The sequence below is a fragment of the Scatophagus argus genome, chromosome 8, assembly GCF_020382885.2.
Source record: "Scatophagus argus isolate fScaArg1 chromosome 8, fScaArg1.pri, whole genome shotgun sequence".
NCBI classification, from domain to species: domain Eukaryota; kingdom Metazoa; phylum Chordata; class Actinopteri; family Scatophagidae; genus Scatophagus; species Scatophagus argus.
The window spans coordinates 25,287,954-25,309,086 of NC_058500.1; the positions used below are offsets into that span (position 1 = coordinate 25,287,954).

Consider the following 21,133-nt stretch of genomic DNA (forward strand, 5'->3'; position numbering starts at 1 on the left):
CGTTTGGATTGGTACCCTGCTTTCTGAATTGTGGACTGAGTTTTGCCTTCTTGCTTTTCTGAGCATTGCACTCACCTGTCGGCTGGCTCTTAGCTGTGCTTTTGGACTCATGGTGTTTCCTGGATTTTGGTTTGTAAATTTGAGAAGCGCCCGAGTAAAGACTCTTCTACACTGGTTTCTGTCTGTGTTCGTCTGCTTACTGGAATCCTCTTTCATACTAAAACATAACATCACTGGCACTTCATCGTGTTTTATCTACAGTAGATGTATCCAAAGGGGCATGTTTACCACTTTTTTTCAAACATGGGGCCGCCAACCTCCCACCTCATTAACATGGATGGAAACTGCTATGTGAGTTTGAGACACTATCTCAGGTATACTGACGTCTAACACTTTCAGCGTGCGATCGCGAAATCATGATGCACTCTGGGATATGTAGTTTAAGAGCACTGTATTTTCATAACAGCAGCATAGAGTTGTGCTGCATAAATTAAACTCTTTGCAAGCTTCCGCAGACTACATAAAATGAGACGCAAGGCCAGATTTTATCCATGTGCCTTGAGTTTGATGTGATTAAAAATCAACAAAGAAAAAAATGATTTCAAAGGACCAAATTAGAGTTAACATGTTGATATGTTAACTAGGATTGGTTAATATGCTATGTTTGAAGAGCAATATCCTGGTCTGATGGACATACGGCAGGTAAAACTCAGTAATGTTTTCTGTTCATTGTCATTTGGCTTTCAAATGCTTATCAGAATGATCAGTGCACAGTAGGGGTCTCAGGAGTCATAGACCAGGAGTCCGTGAACAGCCAGAGTTAGATCAACAATGACATTCACATCCAGCATCACGGGGCATCAGGGCAACTGTGGTTAAGAAGGCAGAGCAGGCCATGTTGATCACCAGATTTAGGTTGCCAGTTTGATCACCAACTCTTCTTGTCCATATGTCTCGGACAAGACACAGAACACCGGTATTGCTCCTGGTGGCCTTGCATTGTAGCTCATCACCATCAGAGCGTGGGTGAATGAAAGATAAACTGTAAAGTACTGGAGAGGATAGAACTGAACAAGACTGACATGAAAGTCTAAACTGAGAGAGTGCCTGATACAAGTCATCACATCTGCTTGTGTGTGCTGAATAGGTTTCTTTGTAAGTATAAAGATGTAAAGAGAGGACTTAAGTACATCTGGTCTTCTCTTGTTACCGAAACTCATGACAAATAACACAACATATCATGTCATGACAGCGTTGACAAGACACACTGAAATGTGTTTGAAGAAATAAAAATTACGTGGTTGATGTTGGCTGACTTTCACCATTTCAAGTTGCTGCAAGTTCATCAATAAAGACTTTTACCCAAAACGTATCTTGATGAGCAACAAGATGAAATGGGATGTCTTTGTCTTGTTTTGACAAAATATTATCCTTGTAAACATGATGAGACAGAACAATTTCAGTTTCAATTTCAATTTATTTATATAGCAGTCTGAATGTCTCATGACATTTTCCATTCAGAGCAGGTCTAGACCACACTCTTTACAGAACTGTCAGAAGTCTCCTCTTTGTAAAGCAACCCAAAGGGTGTCAGAATTCTAAGAATGATATAATGTTGATCTGAGAATGATGAAGCGCTATGCAGTAGAGAGTAGAGACCACTCATATTCTGGACAGTGACTCAGAAAAGACAGCATACTCACAAAAAGATGGAGTTATACAGTTCCTGACATGATTGATTCAGCATAAAAAAATTTGCATGATTTTTATTGCTGACACAAGGCAGCCGTGGCCTAGAGGTTGGAGAAGCTGCTTGTGATCGGAAGGTCGCTGGTTCGATTCCCCCACCAGACGTGCAGAAAAAATTTGAGTGTGGTGGAGTGATAATGTCCCCAACCCCCATTAGCCGGCTGATGTGCCCTTGAGCAAGGCACTTAACCCCCAATATATGCTTCCCGGGCACTTGATGCAGTGTGTGTTTCAATCAGTGATGGGTTAAATGCAGAGAAGTAATTTCCCAGCTTGGGATTAATAAAGTAACTTAAATTAAAAATGATATTTCTGTTTAATGGCCCCTTCAAAGCCAGCTTAGAATGTATCCACAGCCATAGAGTGGTAGGTTCTCGTGAACCATTACAGTCCTGTTGCTGATTTTGTGAAGTAATTTATTCAGTTATTGCTGAACAGTCAGGTGGGTCAAGTAGGTGTGTGTGTAGCAGGCACTTTGTGTGCAAGTGCACAGCAGAGTAGTAGTGTGGAGTCAGTCCACAACATAAATAAAGATAACTTATGTCTTCATGAGTCACAAACCATAGCAACATAGCAAGTGTTTAGAGTAAGTGACAGTTACTATAATGCAAGTGTAAGTGACAGCAGGTACATATCATAAATATTTGGAATGGAGGTGGAGAAAATAATTCTAAGCATTAATAATAATTATTATAAGGCTATTGAGTGGTGTTAAGATGAAACTTAGATGTGCTTGAGTCAACCTAAAGACTTAAATCCCCTATGGAAACATTTCTTAACAATTATCAAGTCATTCCTGATTTGTTTCACACTCATTTCTTAACTAACATCAATAACGTCTTGTCTGACGCGGCTGTGACTGTGGCTGAGTGTATTTAGGCAGGATACCGAGCCCCGTATTGCTCCAGATGAGCAGGTGGCCCCTTGCATGGTGTTCTCTGCTAACACTGTGTAAATGTATGTATAAATGAGTGAAAGCTGGCTTGTGTTGTAAGGTGCTTTGAGTGGTTGGTCATACTAGGAATGTGCTGTATAATTAGTCAATTTACTATTAACTACTCTATATAGTTTGAGTTACTCATTGACTAAGTAGCAGTTAGTCCCTCACTGATTTCCTGATACACTAAATTCTGTGTTTCTTTCTGCAAACCAGCATTTGTATGCTATACTATCTGCCGAAGTTAAGATAAGATAATTCAAGGATTCAAGGAGCTTTATTGTCATTTCACACACGTAGAACATGAGTGGAACGAAATTAGTTTCCCCGGTCCCAGTATAAGCCCAATTGCCTAACAAAAAAACCACCATTCGTTTATAGCAGAGGATGGTTTCGATCCATCGACCTCTGGGTTATGGGCCCAGCACGCTTCCTCTGCGCCACTCTGCTGCTGCTAATCTTTCATAAAAGTAGAACGGGAGGACGAGCCTTTAGCTATCAGGCACCCCTGCTGTGGAACCAGTTGCCAATTTGGGTTCGACAGGCAGACACCACCTCCACTTTTAAGACTAAACTTAAAACCTTTCTGTTTAGTGAAGCATATAGTTAGCACCAAATAAAGTGTGTAGGGCTGGTAGGCATAGTTTCACTCACCTCATGATATATAGCCACAGGTAGAATAGGTCTGACTAACTGTTAATCTTTAAATCTCTATCATAGCTAAGCTGCTATAGGCCTATGCTGCCGGGGGACACAAACATGATCCACCAAGCAGTTTCCCCACCTCCACAACACCTCCACCATCTCTACTCCCCCACTTTCTCTTCTTCCTCTCCCCTCCTGTCCTCTCATCAGGTCAACATATGATCCATTATTTTATGTCACTAACTGTGTGTCCAGTTCTCCTTGTAGTTTTGTCTCTCCCTCCCTTTCTTTCTCTCTCTGTATCTTTCTGCAGGTCTCTCTCTATCCAGATCTACATGTTGAACTGCATTTGGCCCTCTGACAAACCCAGTGACAAACCCAGTGTCTACTGTCAACATCTGCCCATGTCGTTCTTCTATGTAATGCTATTATAACTAACTTGAACAACATATCAGCTAAAAATCAAATACATACAACACATAGTCTTCAGAATTCCAATTATAGCAACCTGTCATGTTTGTCCTTTGTAATTTATGATGTTTACTGCATGTATGTTTCTCTCTCTCTCTCTCTCTCTTTCATCCTCTCTGTCCTGTCTACCTCTTCTTCCCCCTCTTCACCCAGCCGACTATCAGCAGGATGGTTCTCCCTTGCAAGCCGGGTCCTGCTCAAGGTTACTTCCTGTTAAAAGGGAGATTTTCCTTGCCACTGTCTGCTTGCTCGGATTTTCAGGCTCTGGGTCTCTGCAAAGCATCTAGAGACAATTTTGATTGTATAAGGTGCTATATAAATAAATAAATTGAAATTGAAAATCTTTCATTATTATTATTTATTTATTATTATTAGTCCTGCAGTGGGGTCATTTACACATTATGCTTTTGTATTTAATTATTCTGACAGCGAAGAAAGACCAACACTCATTTGCAGGAACAATGTTGGTCCTTAAAGGGGATTTCTGGTAGTTTTTAAACCTGGACCCTATATGTACATGTTTTGGTGTGTAAACAACTAATGGATGGAAAAGTTTGGAACAAGAGCTCCAATTGCTACAATGTAATCCATCCACTTGAGGTGTGAGGCTCACATTTTTATTCTCAGTGTCTGAAAACATTGCAGGATATCTTGCAAAATCAAGAAGACTCCACTGCAAAAAAAAAAAAAAAAAGGCTGAGCTCTGTTATGGTCCACTCTCATGAGTCTTACCGAGTTGTTTTCTCTCTTTTGTTTTCACTAGATAAATCGATTATCGAAGGAGAAGTTTTGTTATCTTGAGATGAAGTAATTAATTTGTGACCTTGAGATAATAGTATTTAAAAACAATTGCGAGCATGGCCATTCCAGGCTTTTGTATTTCCGTGCACAGTGGATTGGATGAGAAAAGAACGGCTCCAACTGACAAGGGGTGGGCAAAATAATGGAAAAAAAAACCCTATCAATATCTCTACCCAGCATTCAGCCTTTCTACCAGAAACTGTTTGTATTGTCTTGTGTCCCTGCCTGCTGTGGCCAAATGTCTGCTCCCAACATCGGTTTTCTGTTGTCTCACTTGTCAGCTTTTAGGATTTTGCTCTGTCTTATGTCATATAGGCCCCACAGCTCTCATTAGGACCACTTCTTCATCATAAAGGGGCTCAAACAGAAACTGTTGCCGGTGACGTTTGTGAATGATGTGGTTGAAGTGTGTTTACAGCAGGTCCTTCCTCCCTGCTGCTGTGAGACTGTACCCTGCATGTGCACTCCACAAGAAACTGAATTTCAATAAATCATTGTGCAATAATCCACCACCTCCTATTGCAATACAGTCACTTTTTACTGTTAACAATTAAAAAAATTATGAAATACTGTAAATGTCATGTTTTTGTATAGCTTCTTTTTTTTTTTAAATATTATAAATAAAATATCCCTGCAGTTTTTACTTTGGATATTTTTACTCAACCTATCTGCACCTTTATTTTGCTATCCTTGTGCTGCTGTGACAATGAGAATTTGCCCACTGTGGGAATAATAAACATTCATTCAGCGCCAACCAGTGTTTTCATTACTATTTTTTTTTTTAAATATACGAGCACACTTTGCATTTGCTCTGTTCAATGGACGCACTTTTTTGAATACATCTGAAATGAACACAGGGACAGCACACTGTTTGGTTGGGCTCAGCACCACATGTGAAGATTGCTGTGGCCGTCCACACCAACAGTGACTCCAATGATGATAAAGATGTGAGCAATCATTCCACACATTTTCAAAATACTAGTAGTAAACTTTTTTTTTTTTTGCATTGTGTCTTTATTTTTTATATATATATATATATATTTTAACATATATACATATGTTTGACGATTTTAACAGAACAAGAAAGTATAACAGCCTCTGCATGCAACTACTTTGATTTTCCTGAAGCCAAACACAACTACTTTGCGGTTTACATTTATGGGAAAAACACCCCTTTATCTCGGACAAAGAAAAAAGCAGCAAATTAATAAAGTGCAAGTTTTCACTCTGAAGGAAGGGGCACACAGCAGCCCTCCTACTCACTTGGCAACACACAGTGCATGGCTTTACATTAGAACTGGGCCCATCAGCCAAGACTTTTTAACATACAGGCTCATCCACTCTGCTGTGGTTTCCTCTCCTTCAGCTTTTTCCAGTGTTTCCAATCCAAAGGCAAACTATTAAATCACATTACATAGACATTTTAGAAACCAGAAGTACAGCTGTTCCTGGATTTGGCCAAGTGTTCGTACCCCATTATAAGCAGCCTTGATTCAAACCATATGTGATGTGGACAAAGGCAGAGAGAGAGAGGACAGCTCTGCAGCTACAGAGGCTGGTCACTATATGCATTCAGTGCAAGACAAAAATGTTAAACACACAAAGATCCACAAAAACAGTGAGGCAGCCATCAACAGTGCCAACGTGTCACATTAATAACATTTTTTTTTTTTTCTTTTTCAAAATATCTGGTTTCAAGAAGGAGGATTCATTACTGATGTATGGAAGACAACATGGAAGAAGCTCTGAAGTCTGAGACAACTTATGAAGAGAGTGAAAAATCTGGATACTGGGTTTTATTAAAGAAATCTGAAAATAAAGTTGCACACTCCAATTTTGTTTGACCAAAGTCCCTCCAAACTCCACTCATGAAATATAAAGTGCCAAAGCAGAGCCAACGGTGGATTTTATGACACACAAGTGACAGTTTCAAAAATCTGATCAAGATACATCAGTAAGTTCATGTTTTATATAAACACAGAACATCAACACTTCTGATTTAAAAAAAATCCCTTCAATATGGTTACTGGTATTACAGAGCAGTGGTGTGCTGATTATAAACACAACACCAGCGCCCTCTGCTGGACACACTCTGAAATCGAGACACTGTTTCCAAATGACCTCAAACAGACCATCTTTGGCATTTCTGGACTCTTACAAGCACTACAACAAAATTTGGAGGCCACTTTTAAAGTTGGTATCCCACAAAAAACATTTTGAGCGTAATTTAAGTTAAAATCTGACATTTAAGTCAACTCTTATCTGAACCTCGCTACTGAATAAAATCATTTAGAACAGGACTCCAGCTAAAGAATCAGTCTGATGATATTTGGCTTCTTGTCAATAAATTTCACATGCAGAGCCAAAGCAACACTGAATGTACCTGTTGAGTGTTTTGTGTGTATGTACCAAAGCTTGATACATCAGGCCTGATGCAGGGGTGACTCCTCTGTACCACAAAGCCCCATTGTCACAGCTCAAAGCAGTCTCCAACAAATGCAGCATTTCATTTGTTTGTTAAAAGCTACAGGGAGGAGTTGTTAAGAAACTACTGAGCCCTATTTCCAAAAGAAACTATCCATCTGTGAGGTGTTTTTAAAGATTTACTTTAAAAACACATTTGGATAGTCAGATGGAGAGAAGCTCTGTCATTGCCATTGTCAGTTTGGCTCTGTACACAAAATGGAATAATACACACAAAACTGCAGTTTTCGATTTTCTGCTTCACTGTTTAACTGAGAGAGAAAAAAAAGGTTTAATTCCCAAATATCCAACAACAACTGGATGAATAAATTATTTTGCATGACTTCAGTTCATTGCATTATCCTACTAACATAAGACACTTTTCCTACCGTTCCCTTGTATGGACTGCCTTGCACTTCAGCACGGTACTACACGGTCCAGTGGTCAAAATGTGTACACAAAATCAAACGCACACAAATTCAAAATGGCAGAGTGAACTGGAATCTGATTTAAAGGCCAGTATGACAGGAACTGGTACAGTTCACTCAACAGCGTCATCCACGCCACATTGAGAACTAAGGTTCATGCTCATTTGCATATCACCACAACTGAGGACCAAAGGGGCCAACAGATAGGAATGAACACCATTGAGGGGACATGGCTTCTATTTAACAGCTATCCTGTAGTGTGTGGTTTAACTTTGTGTCACCAGCTGACCACAGGACTTCAGATCACAAGCACACAGGAAGTCTTCCCACTCATCCTCCTCTCCGTCCTCTTCTGCTGATGGCTCTGTTGCACCACATGTCCTCCTGGTGTTGTTTTGCCTCTTAGGTGGGTGCTGTCAGGTTTACTTGCTGTGGTGAAGGTACTGCTGGGTGAACATGTTGAGCTCGCTGTCCAGCCACCCCGCCTTGTTCCTAACAACAAACAAAAACAACAATATCCGGGTTTACTTAACGAGATGCATCTTTCAAACGTGCTAGAAATACAGGCTAATGACAATTAGTGATGTTCCTCATGGCTAATTCCCCTGACATTTAAATGGTAAAGGATAAACTTAGACTAGCCAACTAGGGAGTTTTTCCTTGCCACTGTCTGCTTGCTCGGGGTTCAGGCTCTGGGTCTCTGTAAAGCATCTAGAGACAATTTTGATTGTATAAGGTGCTATATAAATAAAATTGAACAGCTGACACCTGAGTGAAAGGTTCTCACCGAAACAAGTGAGCCAAAGTACAAAGGTGACACCTCGGAGCAATGTGGTGACCTATGTACACTTTCTGCTCTAAAAATACTCCCACGTGGACATCAATGCAATAATAATAATAATTTTAATAAGTGATTGATGTTTCTTCTGCCCACTGGTGAGATTAGGAATGTTCAAACAAATGGTTGGAGTGACAACCCCCCCCGCCATTAGCAACAGCTGACATGACCTTGAGCTTGACCCCCCCCCCCCCCCCCGCTGCTCCCTGGGCGCCTGACATGGCAGCTCCTGCGTGTTTCACTGCATGTTGCGTGGACACCTGTCCTCCTGCCCTACTGTCCGTATATGCCCGCTGTCCGGGGAGGTTCTTACCGCAGCAGCTTAGCTTTGCTCTGCAGGCTGTCCAGCAGCTCAATCTTGCTGTTCATGTCTGTGATCTCATCCTCAAGGTTCTGACGGGTGACATCTACCTGTTGGCAGAGCTGAGCAAACACACCTGCCAGCTCCCTGATAACCACACACACACACACACACACACCCGGTAGAAAAACATGGTTAAAGAATATCAGAATAACACAATCTGAGCAAATAAAAGTTCTCTGGTTGCCTTAATTAATGTAGTCTAAACTTGGGTTCTTCACAGTCTTCTTTCAAATGTCTGATGAAACTGAAATGATAACTGCTGCAGTGTAACGGCTGTGTGTGTGTGTGCTCACTGCTGGACTTGGTGGCTGCAGTTGGATCCAGTGTAGCTGACAATGAGCTGCAGCTTCTCGCTGGCGTAGTCCACAAACTGTCTCTTGAAGGCTCTCTCCTTGGCCTTGGTGGTCCAGGTGAGCCGCTCGTAGATGTACAGGAGCCCGTAGAGACCCACTGACAGGGCGATCAGACGCCAGCCCACTGCCTTCCAGATCTGCACAAAGCAGCAATGCCTTAGGTCTGACTAAATCCATTGATCCAATGAGATTTCAACACACTGCAACAGTGGGAATGACTACTTCATGGATGTAGCTCTGTCAACATTACTATTATCCTGCTGCACAGATGCTGCGGCACAGCACTGGCTGGTTGATGTTAATGTTATTAATGTTAATGTTATCCAGTCTGGGGTTTTCATTGTAAATGAAGTCAAAAGATGAACACTTATGAACTCATATGTACAGTCATGGCCAAAAGTTTTGAGAATGACACAACTATTAATTTTTACAAAGTCTGCAGTTTCAGTTTTTATAATGGAAATTTGTATATACTCCAGAATGTTATGAGTGATCCACTCAACTGCAATTATTTGCATAGTCCCTATTTGCCTTGAAAATGAACTTTATCACTAAAACCACATTTCCACTGCATTTCAGCCCTGCCACCTTTTGTGGCCAGCTAACATAATTTCAATGACACACAGGTGTCACACACATTAACACAGGTGTGGGTGTTGATGAGGACAAGGCTGGAGATCAATCTCTCAGGATTGAGTGACTGGACACTTGGAACTGGAAGATGGTGCCATTGTTCCCTTCCTGTTAGTCATGGTTACCAGCAAGGAAACACGTGCAGCCATCATTGCATTGCACAAAAAGGGCCTAACGGGGAAGTTTATTGCAGCGAGTAAGATTGCACCTCAGTCAACCGTCTATAGGATTATCAAGAACTTCAAGGAGAGAGGTTCAATTGATGCCAAACAGGCTCCAGGGCGCCCAAGAAAGTCCAGCAAGCGGCAGGACCGTCTCCTGATGTTGTTTCAGCTATGGGATCGGGCCACCACCAGTACAGAGCTTGCTCAGAAATGGCAGCAGGCAGGTGTGAGTGCATCTGCACGCACAGTAAGGCGAAGACTTTTGGAGGAAGGCCTGGTGTCAAGGAGGGCAGCAAAGAAGCCACTTCTCTCCAGCAAAAACATCAGGGACAGACTGATATTCTGCAGAAGTTACAAGGACTGGACTGCTGAGGACTGGGGTTAAGTCATTTTCTCTGATGAATCCCCTTTCCGATTGTTTGGGGCATCTGGAAGAAGGCTTGTTTGGAGAAGACGAGGTGAGCGCTACCATCAGTCTTGTCTCATGCCAACAGTGAAGCATCCTGAGACCATTCATGTGTGGGGTTGCTTTTCGGTCAAGGGAGTGGGATCTCTCACAATCTTGCCTAAAAACACAGCGATGAACAAAGAATGGTACCAGAACGTCCTCCGAGAGCAACTTCTCCCAACCATCCAGGGGCAATTTGGTGATGAAGAATGCCTTTTCCAGCATGATGGAGCACCTTGCCATAAAGCAAAGGTCATAACAAAATGGCTTAGGGAACAAAACATTAAGATTTTGGGCCCTTGGCCAGGAAACTCTCCAGATCTTAATCCCATTGAGAACTTGTGGTCAATCCTCAAGAGGCGGGTGGACAATCAAAAACCCACAAATTCTGACAAACTCCAAGCATTGATTATGCAAGAATGGACGGCCATCAGTCAGGATTTGGTTCAGAAGTTGATCGACAGCATGCCAGGGAGAATTGCAGAGGTCTTGAAAAAGAAGGATCAACACTGCAAATGTTGACCTATTGCATGTATTTCTCAATAAAGGTTTTGATACTTGTAAAATGCTTCTAATTGTATGTCATTATACCATAGAAACATCTGGCAAACACCTAAAAACCCTGAAGGAACAGACTTTGTGAAAATGTAATATTTGTGTCATTCTCAAAACTTTTGGCCATGACTGTATCTTTATGATGATATGAGAGAATTCGATGAAATTCTTACATCCTGTTTTTACTTTACTAAATCCCTTCACTATTTTTGGTAAGTGTATACCAAAAAACATCAAACTGAAGGTTCACTTACTAGCTTGTGCAAGAGCTTTCAACCACATCTCACTTTTCTTCTCTTTGATCTAGACCAGGGGTCAGCAACCTTTAGCGTGAAAAGAGCCATTTGGCCCGTTTCCCACCAAATTAAAACCCACTCGGAGCCACAAAACCTATTTGACCACTAAACTGAAAGTAACACCACATACAGTTTCCTTAAACTTATGCTTTATATATGAGAATTATAATATGTAACTTTAAATGGAAAATGACAATTTTTTTATTTTCCATTTTTAACAGCGCAGAACACCTAATTCTTTTGTAGGCTACTTTGAGAGAAAAGCACTTATACATTTATTTTCAAATAAAAAAAATATATACATTTATTAGGGCTGTGGCAACGTTAACGCGTTAGGGTTGGGCGAGGAACGCATTGATTAATTAACGCCGACAATTATTATTTTTTTATTTTATCGCGCATGAACGCAGTTTTTTTTTAGTGAGAAAGTGAGTAACGGACTTTAAAAATAATAGCGCGATAAAATAATTGTTGGCAAAATTTATTAAATAAATGTTAATTTGCTAATGCTAATTTCTCACGTTAGGCATACCGGTAAACCAGTTTTGTGAGCAGTAAAAGCAAACCAATCTGTCCATGAGGCATTAAATGATCTATTTTCATCTCCAACTTTTCTCTTCTTTGATTTGTCCATTGCTAGCTTACCAAAATAAGCCACTTATTTGGCGGCAACAGCTGTCGCAAACAGGACTTGACGGATATTTTGATAGACAAAATATTAAAACGTTTAAAAAAAAACAAAACAAGTTTTACGTTGATGTCACAAGAGCACCTCAAACTCTAAACAAATTACTATTACATGAAAAAAAAACTCTGAATAAATGAATGAAATCAATTTAAATTAAGTGTCCATTATTTATTCACATCATTTTTCCCCCCTAATATGCCCCCCCCCCAGTCACGACAGCCACAGAAGAGGGATGAAAGAGCCGCGGGCCGACCCCTGATCTAGAGCCTTGATTCTTCATCATTCACATTTGAGTCATATCTGATCTAAAGTGTGTGTGTGTGTGTGTGTGTGTGTGTGTGTGTGTGTGTGTGTGTCCCTCACCACACCACCAACTACAAGGACCCCCATGGAAGTACGCGATGTAAGGGAAGCGAGACCGGTGACCATGGAGACCATTAGCTCTTCCTGGGTCATGGGGGTCTGGGGGAACGGAGGCATGCTGGTGCTGACTGGAGTCAGGGCCATGGGCCGAGGGACCTGCAGGGAGAACACAGGTGAGAGACTGGCTCAGAGCGCTCCTCACAGTCCTGGAGGGCAAAGATGCACAGTTTACGGTTTATTCAGGATTTAAACTCATATCTGATGAATATTTATTGCTCACTGTTGATGTTCTTCAAAGTGTTACATAAAAGAATCTGTAATAATTGTCTATAAATCTATATCTATATATATATACATATATAATCTACATACAGCCAAACATTTCACCAATACAACAACAGTGTTCGCCAACCAGAGCGCTCAAAAAACTATTTGTGTGCCTCAATCCAGCAACAGCTGTCCCCTAAGCAACAGTTATACTCATATAATACTGTAAGTGAGCCAAAAGAGACACCTGCTGGACCAATGTGGTGTCCCACATACGCTTAGCTCTGGAAAAGGCTCCTACATGGACACTGACAGAATTATAAGAATTAGTTTAATAACTGACAAGTATTTCTGCTGCCCCTGCCAAGGGTGTCAGTCTTTAAACAAATGGCTGACTAATCAGGCACATCCCTAACGACAACATCTAAAGTGAGAAAAAAACTCCACAGGACACTTTCAATATGAATGAATCTGGGGATTTAAAGTTGCTAAAATCAACTACAATATGGTCTCAAGCGGTGATTGGAACAGCTTTCAGGCTTCAGAAGGGTGCGTAAAGACACTTCATCTTGTTAAATTCTGTTCAAAGCCCACGCAGCTTTTCAATAACTGCACACAGAGTTTCACTGTCGGTCCTGCTTTCGCTGAATTTGAATGAAACTTTGTGTCAGTGTTCAGGAGGCAGTGAAGGATATCTCCATTAACTTTCACCAGGATGCTCAAAGGCATCTTGAGTTAAGTTTTGAGGTACATGTCTTTGGTATGTGTGGTGCCACCTATGGGCCAAGGTGAAAATACTTTGACAGGCTTCCTCGCAGACACAGCCTGGAGACCTGCACCCAGATTTATGACGACTAGACGCATAGCCATTTTTCCTTTAAGCCCCGTCCTTTTCCACACTGTTGTGTATCACAGTCCCACAGTGTTGTATTTTGGTTGCATTTTGGTTTTTCAGATTACTTTAAGTAACAGAAATTCATCATGGCAGACTTGTGGTCTAAGAAGATTTTTCATAGAGCACACTGAGCCCGATTCATCAACCAATTTGAGTCAGAAATTGGACTGGCAGCGTGAGAAAATGCATTTTTTGGCCTTAATCACAGCCGATTAGGAACCTTAACATCCTCAAAAGTGTCCTCTAGGTCTGGGTGTATGTTAGCGAAGGTGTTACCTGGTCATTGTAGCCCATGAGAGCTCGCCGGGTGTTCTTGGGCCCCAGGAAGCGGTTTACCAGCATGGTCCAGCCCAGAGAGAAGTGGAAGCTGATGTCCTCCTGAAAATCACTGCAAAGCTTGTCGCAGGCCAGGTCATAGCTGAGGCTGAAGCACTGACGAGGAACCAGCTTGTCCACCTGCTCTCTTACCGGGTTTGGCAGCAGAGGCTTCAGACCCTCTGAACACACACATAGACAGCAAACAGTTGAGCACGCGTCTGGATGAGGATAATATATTAAATGGTGCACAGTGTGCAGACATACATGTTTGCATGTTCAGTATCTGCAATATATGGTATTTCCTTGTGCATGTGCTATAAATGCTTTGACCTGGGCTATTTTGGCTTAACACTACCAAAAGACCATGACCTCCACCTCCTGATCAAGGTGCTGAACAGACTGGTGATTGTCAGATGAACAACAGGTGAACTGCCAGTGACAATGAAGATATGTAAGAACAATGCCCACTCTGTATATGTGCTGGAAACACAGAGTTCAGTGGAGCTCTGGCACTTACTAACGTTAGAATCGTATTCATGGTCCTTTGTTAAATGCATGATTGTGCCTTGGTCATGATATATCCTTAGCACAGGAAGAATACAATAGAAGTTCATCTGAGATTCCCACATGTAGTCTTTACATTTTGTAATCTCTGATGGGGCACAATGTTGTGTGAGCTCACTTCATTAAATTTACTGAACATGCAGCTAAATGCAATATATGTAAAAACATTAGGTGCAAAGGGAATAGGGCTGGGTACTGAACTTCAGTTCTTTAATGGCACCGAGCCAAATGCTTCGGTAATTCTATCGAAATATGCCTTGTCTTTCGGTGCCAAGTTTCGGTACCCAGACGTTAATCAAGACCTGATCATGCTGCCGACGATTGGCTGTAACGTTACATGTGATTACGGCATGCAGACGGGGTTCACATGCATCTGTGCTGGAAACTGTAGTTGCCACAGAGGTCAAAAGTGTGGCTCCATTTTAGCAAGATTGATGCCAATAGTTGCTAAGGCCGGTAACACGGCTAATTTGATGAAGCACCCAACCGTGCACGGAATCAATTTCAGAGCAGAAAGTTGTTCCGTGTTTAACTGCAAGAAGAACGGACCACAGCCTTCGTCCTCTCAGCATTCAAGTCCGCCTGTGGACGTTACAAAGCCCGAGCGGACGGCGCCCGACAAGTACAGACGCGCTGCAGATAGGTGCTGCAAATACAGAAACGTGCTACATATATCCTATGTATTCTGTATTATGTGTTTTCTTTGACGTTGATCCGTCCGTTGTCTGTCTCTCGGGTGGACGCTAAGCACTGCCCCTAGAGGCCTGGAGCACTTCAGCTGTATGACTGAATAAGCGCTGTTTTCTTTTTGCATTTGTTTTTCTCATTTGCAGAGCGTTTCTGTATTTGCAACACCTGTCCGTAAAGGCAGCACGTTTGTACTTGTTGGCCACTGTACCGAGCGGCCACCTTTGCAACTGCACTGGAAATTATTTGTTGTTTATTTTTTCTGTAAGAAAACTGCTTGGAGTGGAAAAATACCAAAGCTGAAAAATAAAACTAAAGATTTGTACTGTAATGTGTAATGTAATTTTCTTTTTGTTAGAACTGATATTATAAAATTGGTATCGAATAAAGTATCGTTCAGGAATTGGTAACGAAGTAAAGGCATCGGTATTGGTACCGGTATCAAACATTTTTAATTGATACCGAGTCCTAAAAGGGATTAACACCAGCATACTTATAAGACACGTAGAAATAAAACATCCTACATCTGAAGCAGTGCAGAGTGTTGGACTGCTTTGGCAAAGTGGGTGCTGCAGCTAAAGCTTGTCCTCAGCACAGTCTCTGGGTCCCACACTGGCGGGATTTGCCAAACTGTGTCTCCACCACAAGAAAGACTTATCTTTAGTTTAGTTGGTATCTTTAGTTATTAAACTCGGTACAAAGCATGGTTTTAAGCGCTCCTAATTTAGGTTTATAAATGATCCTTTGCACAAGATCAGTCAGTCAGCAGCCACACCCCAGTTCAACTCCTTCCCCATCTCTAGATGGGGGAAATGATAAATAAACAGCAGAAGGCATAGGGGCATAGTATAGCATTAATTGCTAACTGCTGTCTGAAACTTTTCTAAACTGTCCTAACAATGAGAAATAATTCATTTGAACTGCAGCCTTGAACCCCTTAGCAGCTGAATCTTTTCGTGTCATGTCTTTGTTTTTTTCCAACCACATTATGCAGAGCAGTATCAATGAGAGTACAGATTTGTATCTGTATCAATAAGTAGAATCATTATTGATTAAGTCCTAATGATAACATCCCTAATTGAAGCACATGCAGTGGAAACAGTAGATCGGTGTGGTCAGGTGTAAATAGGAGGTGGTGTTACCGATCATATCAGTCTGCGTGGCCTGCAGGGAGCTGGTGATGGACGTGGAGCACCTCTCTGACATGTTCTTCCCCAGACCTTCCTCTATGTGCCGGTGGAGCTCCTAGAACAAAACAAAAACACAGTCACAACAAGGCACAGTCAAAGAACAAAACTGCTACTGTTTAGTTCACTTACACGTACACGTTAACACATCCAAGTCTGAAGCAACACACACCAGTGGGGAATTAATATTTTTTAGCGCTACCCAGCAGAAGAGAAAACTGCTCATATATGCCTCTTCGGAACAAATCCCTTTCTACCACCAGTTCTTGCATGATGCCAAATTACCCTACAGGACTATTCTTACACACCACAGATTACATGGACTTTACACAGGTTCATTGAGCTGTGCCACATGCAGATACCAGACTGACAAAGATGCAGATGGTGATCTAGCACCAAATCGCAACAAAAGTCATCTCATGACACTTTCCAAATACAGCAGGTCTACATCATACACTTTTATTTAGTCTTTAATACAGAGGCCCCTCCATGAGCTAACAACGCATTACACGGTACAGACTCCTCAGCAGCGTTTGTGAATGTGCTAATGTTAGAGCTTTAGCGCACAAGTGTGTTGACAGGCCCTGACACCGAAGCCAACCTCAACAATTAGAGAAAAAGACTAGCTGATCACTAATAACAAAACAGCTGACAGACAGTTAACTGTTACCATGCACATACACTCTGCACCTCGCCAAAAAGAGAAGCTGTGGTGAAAACAGGGACTTCCTGTAAGCCATTACACCTTTGCCAACAGTATGGTGGACCTAGTGGGCATGTTCACCTCACAGAGATAAATATCAACACTATTCTCCAAACTACTCTGAACTAAAGATGGCTTTCAGATGAATGTCAAAAAACTTTAAATTAAATCTCTTGCACACATGGAAAACTAACAACATTTATGCCATGCAGTTATACATTCATCCATTAGTCATCCATTACTGCTTCCGGCCACCACTTGCTCACGTGCTGACTCTAAATAAACAAAACATATCTGAATGTGCAGCGAAAACCAGCAGACAGAAGCTCACATTAAAAGCATGGTCATACTAATGCAGGCAATGACATGTTAATGTGGGGCAGGCTGTGGGGCAGCCCTAATGTGCCCTTGAGCAAGGCACTTAACCCAAGCAATTTGCTCCCCAGGCGCCTGAAATGGCAGCCCACTGTTCCTGTGTGTTTCACTGCATGGTGCACGTGTGTGTTCAATCAGTGATGGGTTAAATGCAGTGAAGAATTTGGGTGTATGTAAAAAATATACTGACAATAAAGGTTTGAAGTTTAAACTCACATTCTTGTAGACCTTGAGCACCACCGGTGATGGGTGAAAGTCCATGTGGAAGTCATCCACCAGCACATGGAGTTTCCTAATTTCCTCTGCCATGGCATTAGACACCTGAACATGAAGATGTTTTTGACAAAACTAGTTTTGTAACGAAATCCCACAAATCACTAGGAAGTAATCAGCTGTTCCACTGTACATGCAGAGAACTTCTCAGGTATGTTATGATATCACAAAAGGGTTCACCTGTCTCTCCACCTCCTCAGTAATCTTCTTGATCTTGACCTTACAGTCCATGGTCAAAAGGTCGAGCTGCTTGTCTATGAACTCCAATCTGTCCTGACGGTCCTCTTTGGTCTCAAGGCAGTAGACCCTATGCATTACAACAGACACGCACATAACATTAGCCACTAAGCTGTAGAATTGTTGGTGCAAGCTAATCTGTTGTTGTTGCAACACAGCAAACCACACACAAATGACTGCATTTGATAATACAGTAGATCCAGAGAGTTTATTGTTATATACACAGTATCAAAACAGTCATATGAGCAATGAAATACTTGTGACAAGACAGGCAAGCAACTACAAGTAGACATAAATAAATAAAAACCTAAATAAATAAGTAAAAAAGAATTTAAAAAAAGAAGGAAACATGACATACATCATGGAAACAGTATATACATGTGTAATAATAACAATAATAATAATAATGATGATAACTAGACCAGATGTGCAATATCAGCGTGCAAAGTAGGTGAGGAAGAAGTGAAATGGGAGCTACTGGTTTAAAAGTCTGATGGCTGAGGGAAGAAACAGTCATCTGTGGACCTATTTGGCTTGTATGCAAATTGCAGAGGGTCCAAGGAATCAGGCAGGGAGGTGCAGATGTGTGTTTTAACTACCTGCTAGAAGGATTTTATGATGGTGGAGGTTAGTGTAATGGAAGAGTAGTTATTCAGGGAGGTGATGTGATTTCTCCTGATCCCTCTTTACCAGATAACCTCAACACCTTTTTCTCCTGGTTTGAGGTTAAAGCCAGCACAGCAGCACAAAGGTGGGCACCGCCTCCTACCAACCAGGCACTGCAGCTGACTGCAGACAGCATGAAGAGGATCCTCTCCAATATTAACCCTCAGAGGGCTGCAGGTCCGGATTACATCCCAGGCTGAGCGCTGAAGGACTGAGCAGAACAGCTGGAGGACGTCTTCACAGACATATTTCCCTCAGCCAAGCCTCAGCGTGAGTGCTCATCTTTTTAAAAAGTGCCACCACAATACCTTTGCCCAAGAAGCCGAACCCAGCCGCCTCCATGAATGGCTACCGCCCTGTTAGCCTTGATCTTGATAGCCATGAAATGTTTTGAGTGGCCTGTCATGCAAGTCATGCCTCCCAACCAATCTGGGCCAGTTACTTTTTTACAGAGTGAACTGGTTCACAGAAGATGCCATCTCCACCCTGCTCCACCTACTCTGAATCTTCTGGAAAACAAGAATACTTAGGCCAGGATCCTGCTAACTGACACAATGCTGCCACAACTGCCCACTGAAAAGTTGTTGTCAAACCACTGGCTGTCGAGGTGGTGTCCAGCAAACAATGTGGACTTTGTAGATAACTGGCAGACCTTCTGGGGAAGACCTTTGGATGGAGCAGCTCTCATATCTAGAAATCTTATTGTGTTTCTTATCAAACCGAAACCATGACAACCCAGAGTTGAGACCAGGAGGCAGCTGCATTTAGAGTGCAACTCTGCCTGTCTATTAGATATGATTAATCTGTCCCTAATAACAAGTTATGTACCCCAGTCCTTTAAAATAGCTGTAGTCAAACCTCTCCTTAAAAAGCACACACACAACCCAGAGGTTCAAAGCAACTATAGACCAATATCTAACCTTCCATTTCTCTCCAAGATCCTTGAGAGAACAGTCACCAATCAGCCATGTGACTTTCTACACAGTAATAGTTTGAGGAGTTTCAATCTGGATTTAGAGCTCATCATAGCACAGAAACAGCATTGGTCAAAGTCACAAAAGACATACTTACATCAGACGAGGGACTTATCGCTGTCCTTGTACTGTTAGAGCTCAGCGCTGCATCATCTTGAGATCTTAATCCATGCCTTTATCACGACTTGCTTAGATTACTGCAATGCACTTTATGTTGGGTTGAGTCAGACATCACTGTCCCGCCTGCAGCTGGCGCAAAGTGATGCTGCTCGGCTCTTAACTGGGGCCAAACAACGAGAGCACATCACTCCGATTTTAGCTTCCATTCACTGGCTCCCTGTCCGTTTTCGGATTGATTTTAAAGTTCTTTTATTTGTTTTTAAATGTATTCATGGCCTCGCCCCCCAATATCTGTCTGACGTGTTTCAGCCCTGCACTCCCTCACGTGCTCTCAGGTTGGCAGTCATTACTGGTTGTCCCTAAGACAATGACAGGTGACTGAGCTTTTTCAGTTGCTGCCCCAAAGCTCTGGAATGAGCTGCCTTTGAAGATTAGACAGGCAGATTCACCTCCAGTTTAAATCCTCTCTTAAGACGCATTTCTTCTCTTTGGCTTTTAACTCAGTGTGAGACGTTGTTTTTTTTTTTTGTTTGTTTGTTTTTATTGTTTTTACATTCTATTATCTCTTTTTTTGCCTTTGAATTTGTTTTTATTTCTGTCATGTTTTTGTGTGTGTGTGAGTGTGTGTGTACAGCACTTTGGCCAACGATGTTGTTTTTAAAGTGCTTTATAAATAAAGCTGAATTGAATTGAATTGACAGCACTGACGACTCCAGTGGTTCCCAAAGTGGAGGGTACAGAGCCATTGCAGGGGGGGGCACAGGGCACGGATGGAATGAATGAATGAATCAATAAATGACACTGCTAGCATAACACGGACGGAAGTTTCTGACGGGGCTCTCACGTAAACGCAAAGCAGAGGATGAAGCATCGCCAAATGTGCTTCCAAAGCAATTTCCTTCCAAGGAAAAGAATACAAAATATGACGACACATCCTGTCTTTGGCTTCACCTGTGCAGCGGTGGGTAATGAGGAGAGACCGCAGTGTGTTGTCTGTCTTAGAGTGCTAGCTTGAAGCCGAACAAGCCAAGATGCCACTTGGAGACAAAACATCCAGAGCACAAAGACAAGCCAGTCGAGTTTTTCAGACAAAAACTCTGCCGTGCACTGCACCTTCACTCGCTATACAGGCTCAAGAAGGTGAACCCCCACCCCAGCCATGACCTTGTTTTACAGAGGCATCACTGAGAGCATTCTCACTAGATGCATCCCTTCCCGTCTGGATAACACATGATGAACACACGTATGATAACAGGATAGTGAGAACCGCTGAAAAAATTATTGGCCTCGCTGCCACGTCTGGGGGACATTTACACTGAGCACTGTGGAAACATAAAGGACCCCACTAATCCCTCTCATGGCATGTTCAAATATATATAAAAAATACATAAATATATCTACATTTTAAATTAAACTTTATTTTATTTTATTTTAGAGTCATTTTAATTTCTCTTATTTATTAGCTAATTATCTTATAGTCTTTGTCTTGCACTGAATTACTGGCTGTTACTGGATGTGTGAAACACAATTTCATTTTTATGTGGTACATAAAAATGACAAAGAAAGGAATTTGAATCTGAATCTTCAGAATTGGGATGATTATGGTTTCTTTGAAGCATGTGGGGACTGTGGCCTGCTTCAGGGAAAGGCTGAAGATAGAGGTGAGCACCT

General features: G+C 41.9%; 1 protein-coding gene across 2 annotated transcripts in view; it reads right to left on the minus strand.

Moving 5' to 3' along the window:
• Positions 1–5,593: 5,593 nt before the first annotated feature.
• mfn2 (mitofusin 2) overlaps positions 5,594–21,133 on the minus strand; it is a 31,001-nt gene continuing 15,461 nt past the window's right edge. For both annotated transcript variants that reach the window (XM_046396592.1, XM_046396594.1), the window contains 8 exons: positions 17,646–17,772; positions 17,409–17,513; positions 16,070–16,172; positions 13,635–13,855; positions 12,197–12,352; positions 8,990–9,186; positions 8,646–8,780; positions 5,594–7,986 (listed from right to left, as the gene is read on the minus strand). In XM_046396592.1, coding sequence (XP_046252548.1) covers positions 7,917–7,986; positions 8,646–8,780; positions 8,990–9,186; positions 12,197–12,352; positions 13,635–13,855; positions 16,070–16,172; positions 17,409–17,513; positions 17,646–17,772 — 1,114 coding nt within the window. In that variant the 3' untranslated portion in view covers positions 5,594–7,916. The remainder of the gene's footprint in view (positions 7,987–8,645; positions 8,781–8,989; positions 9,187–12,196; positions 12,353–13,634; positions 13,856–16,069; positions 16,173–17,408; positions 17,514–17,645; positions 17,773–21,133) is intronic.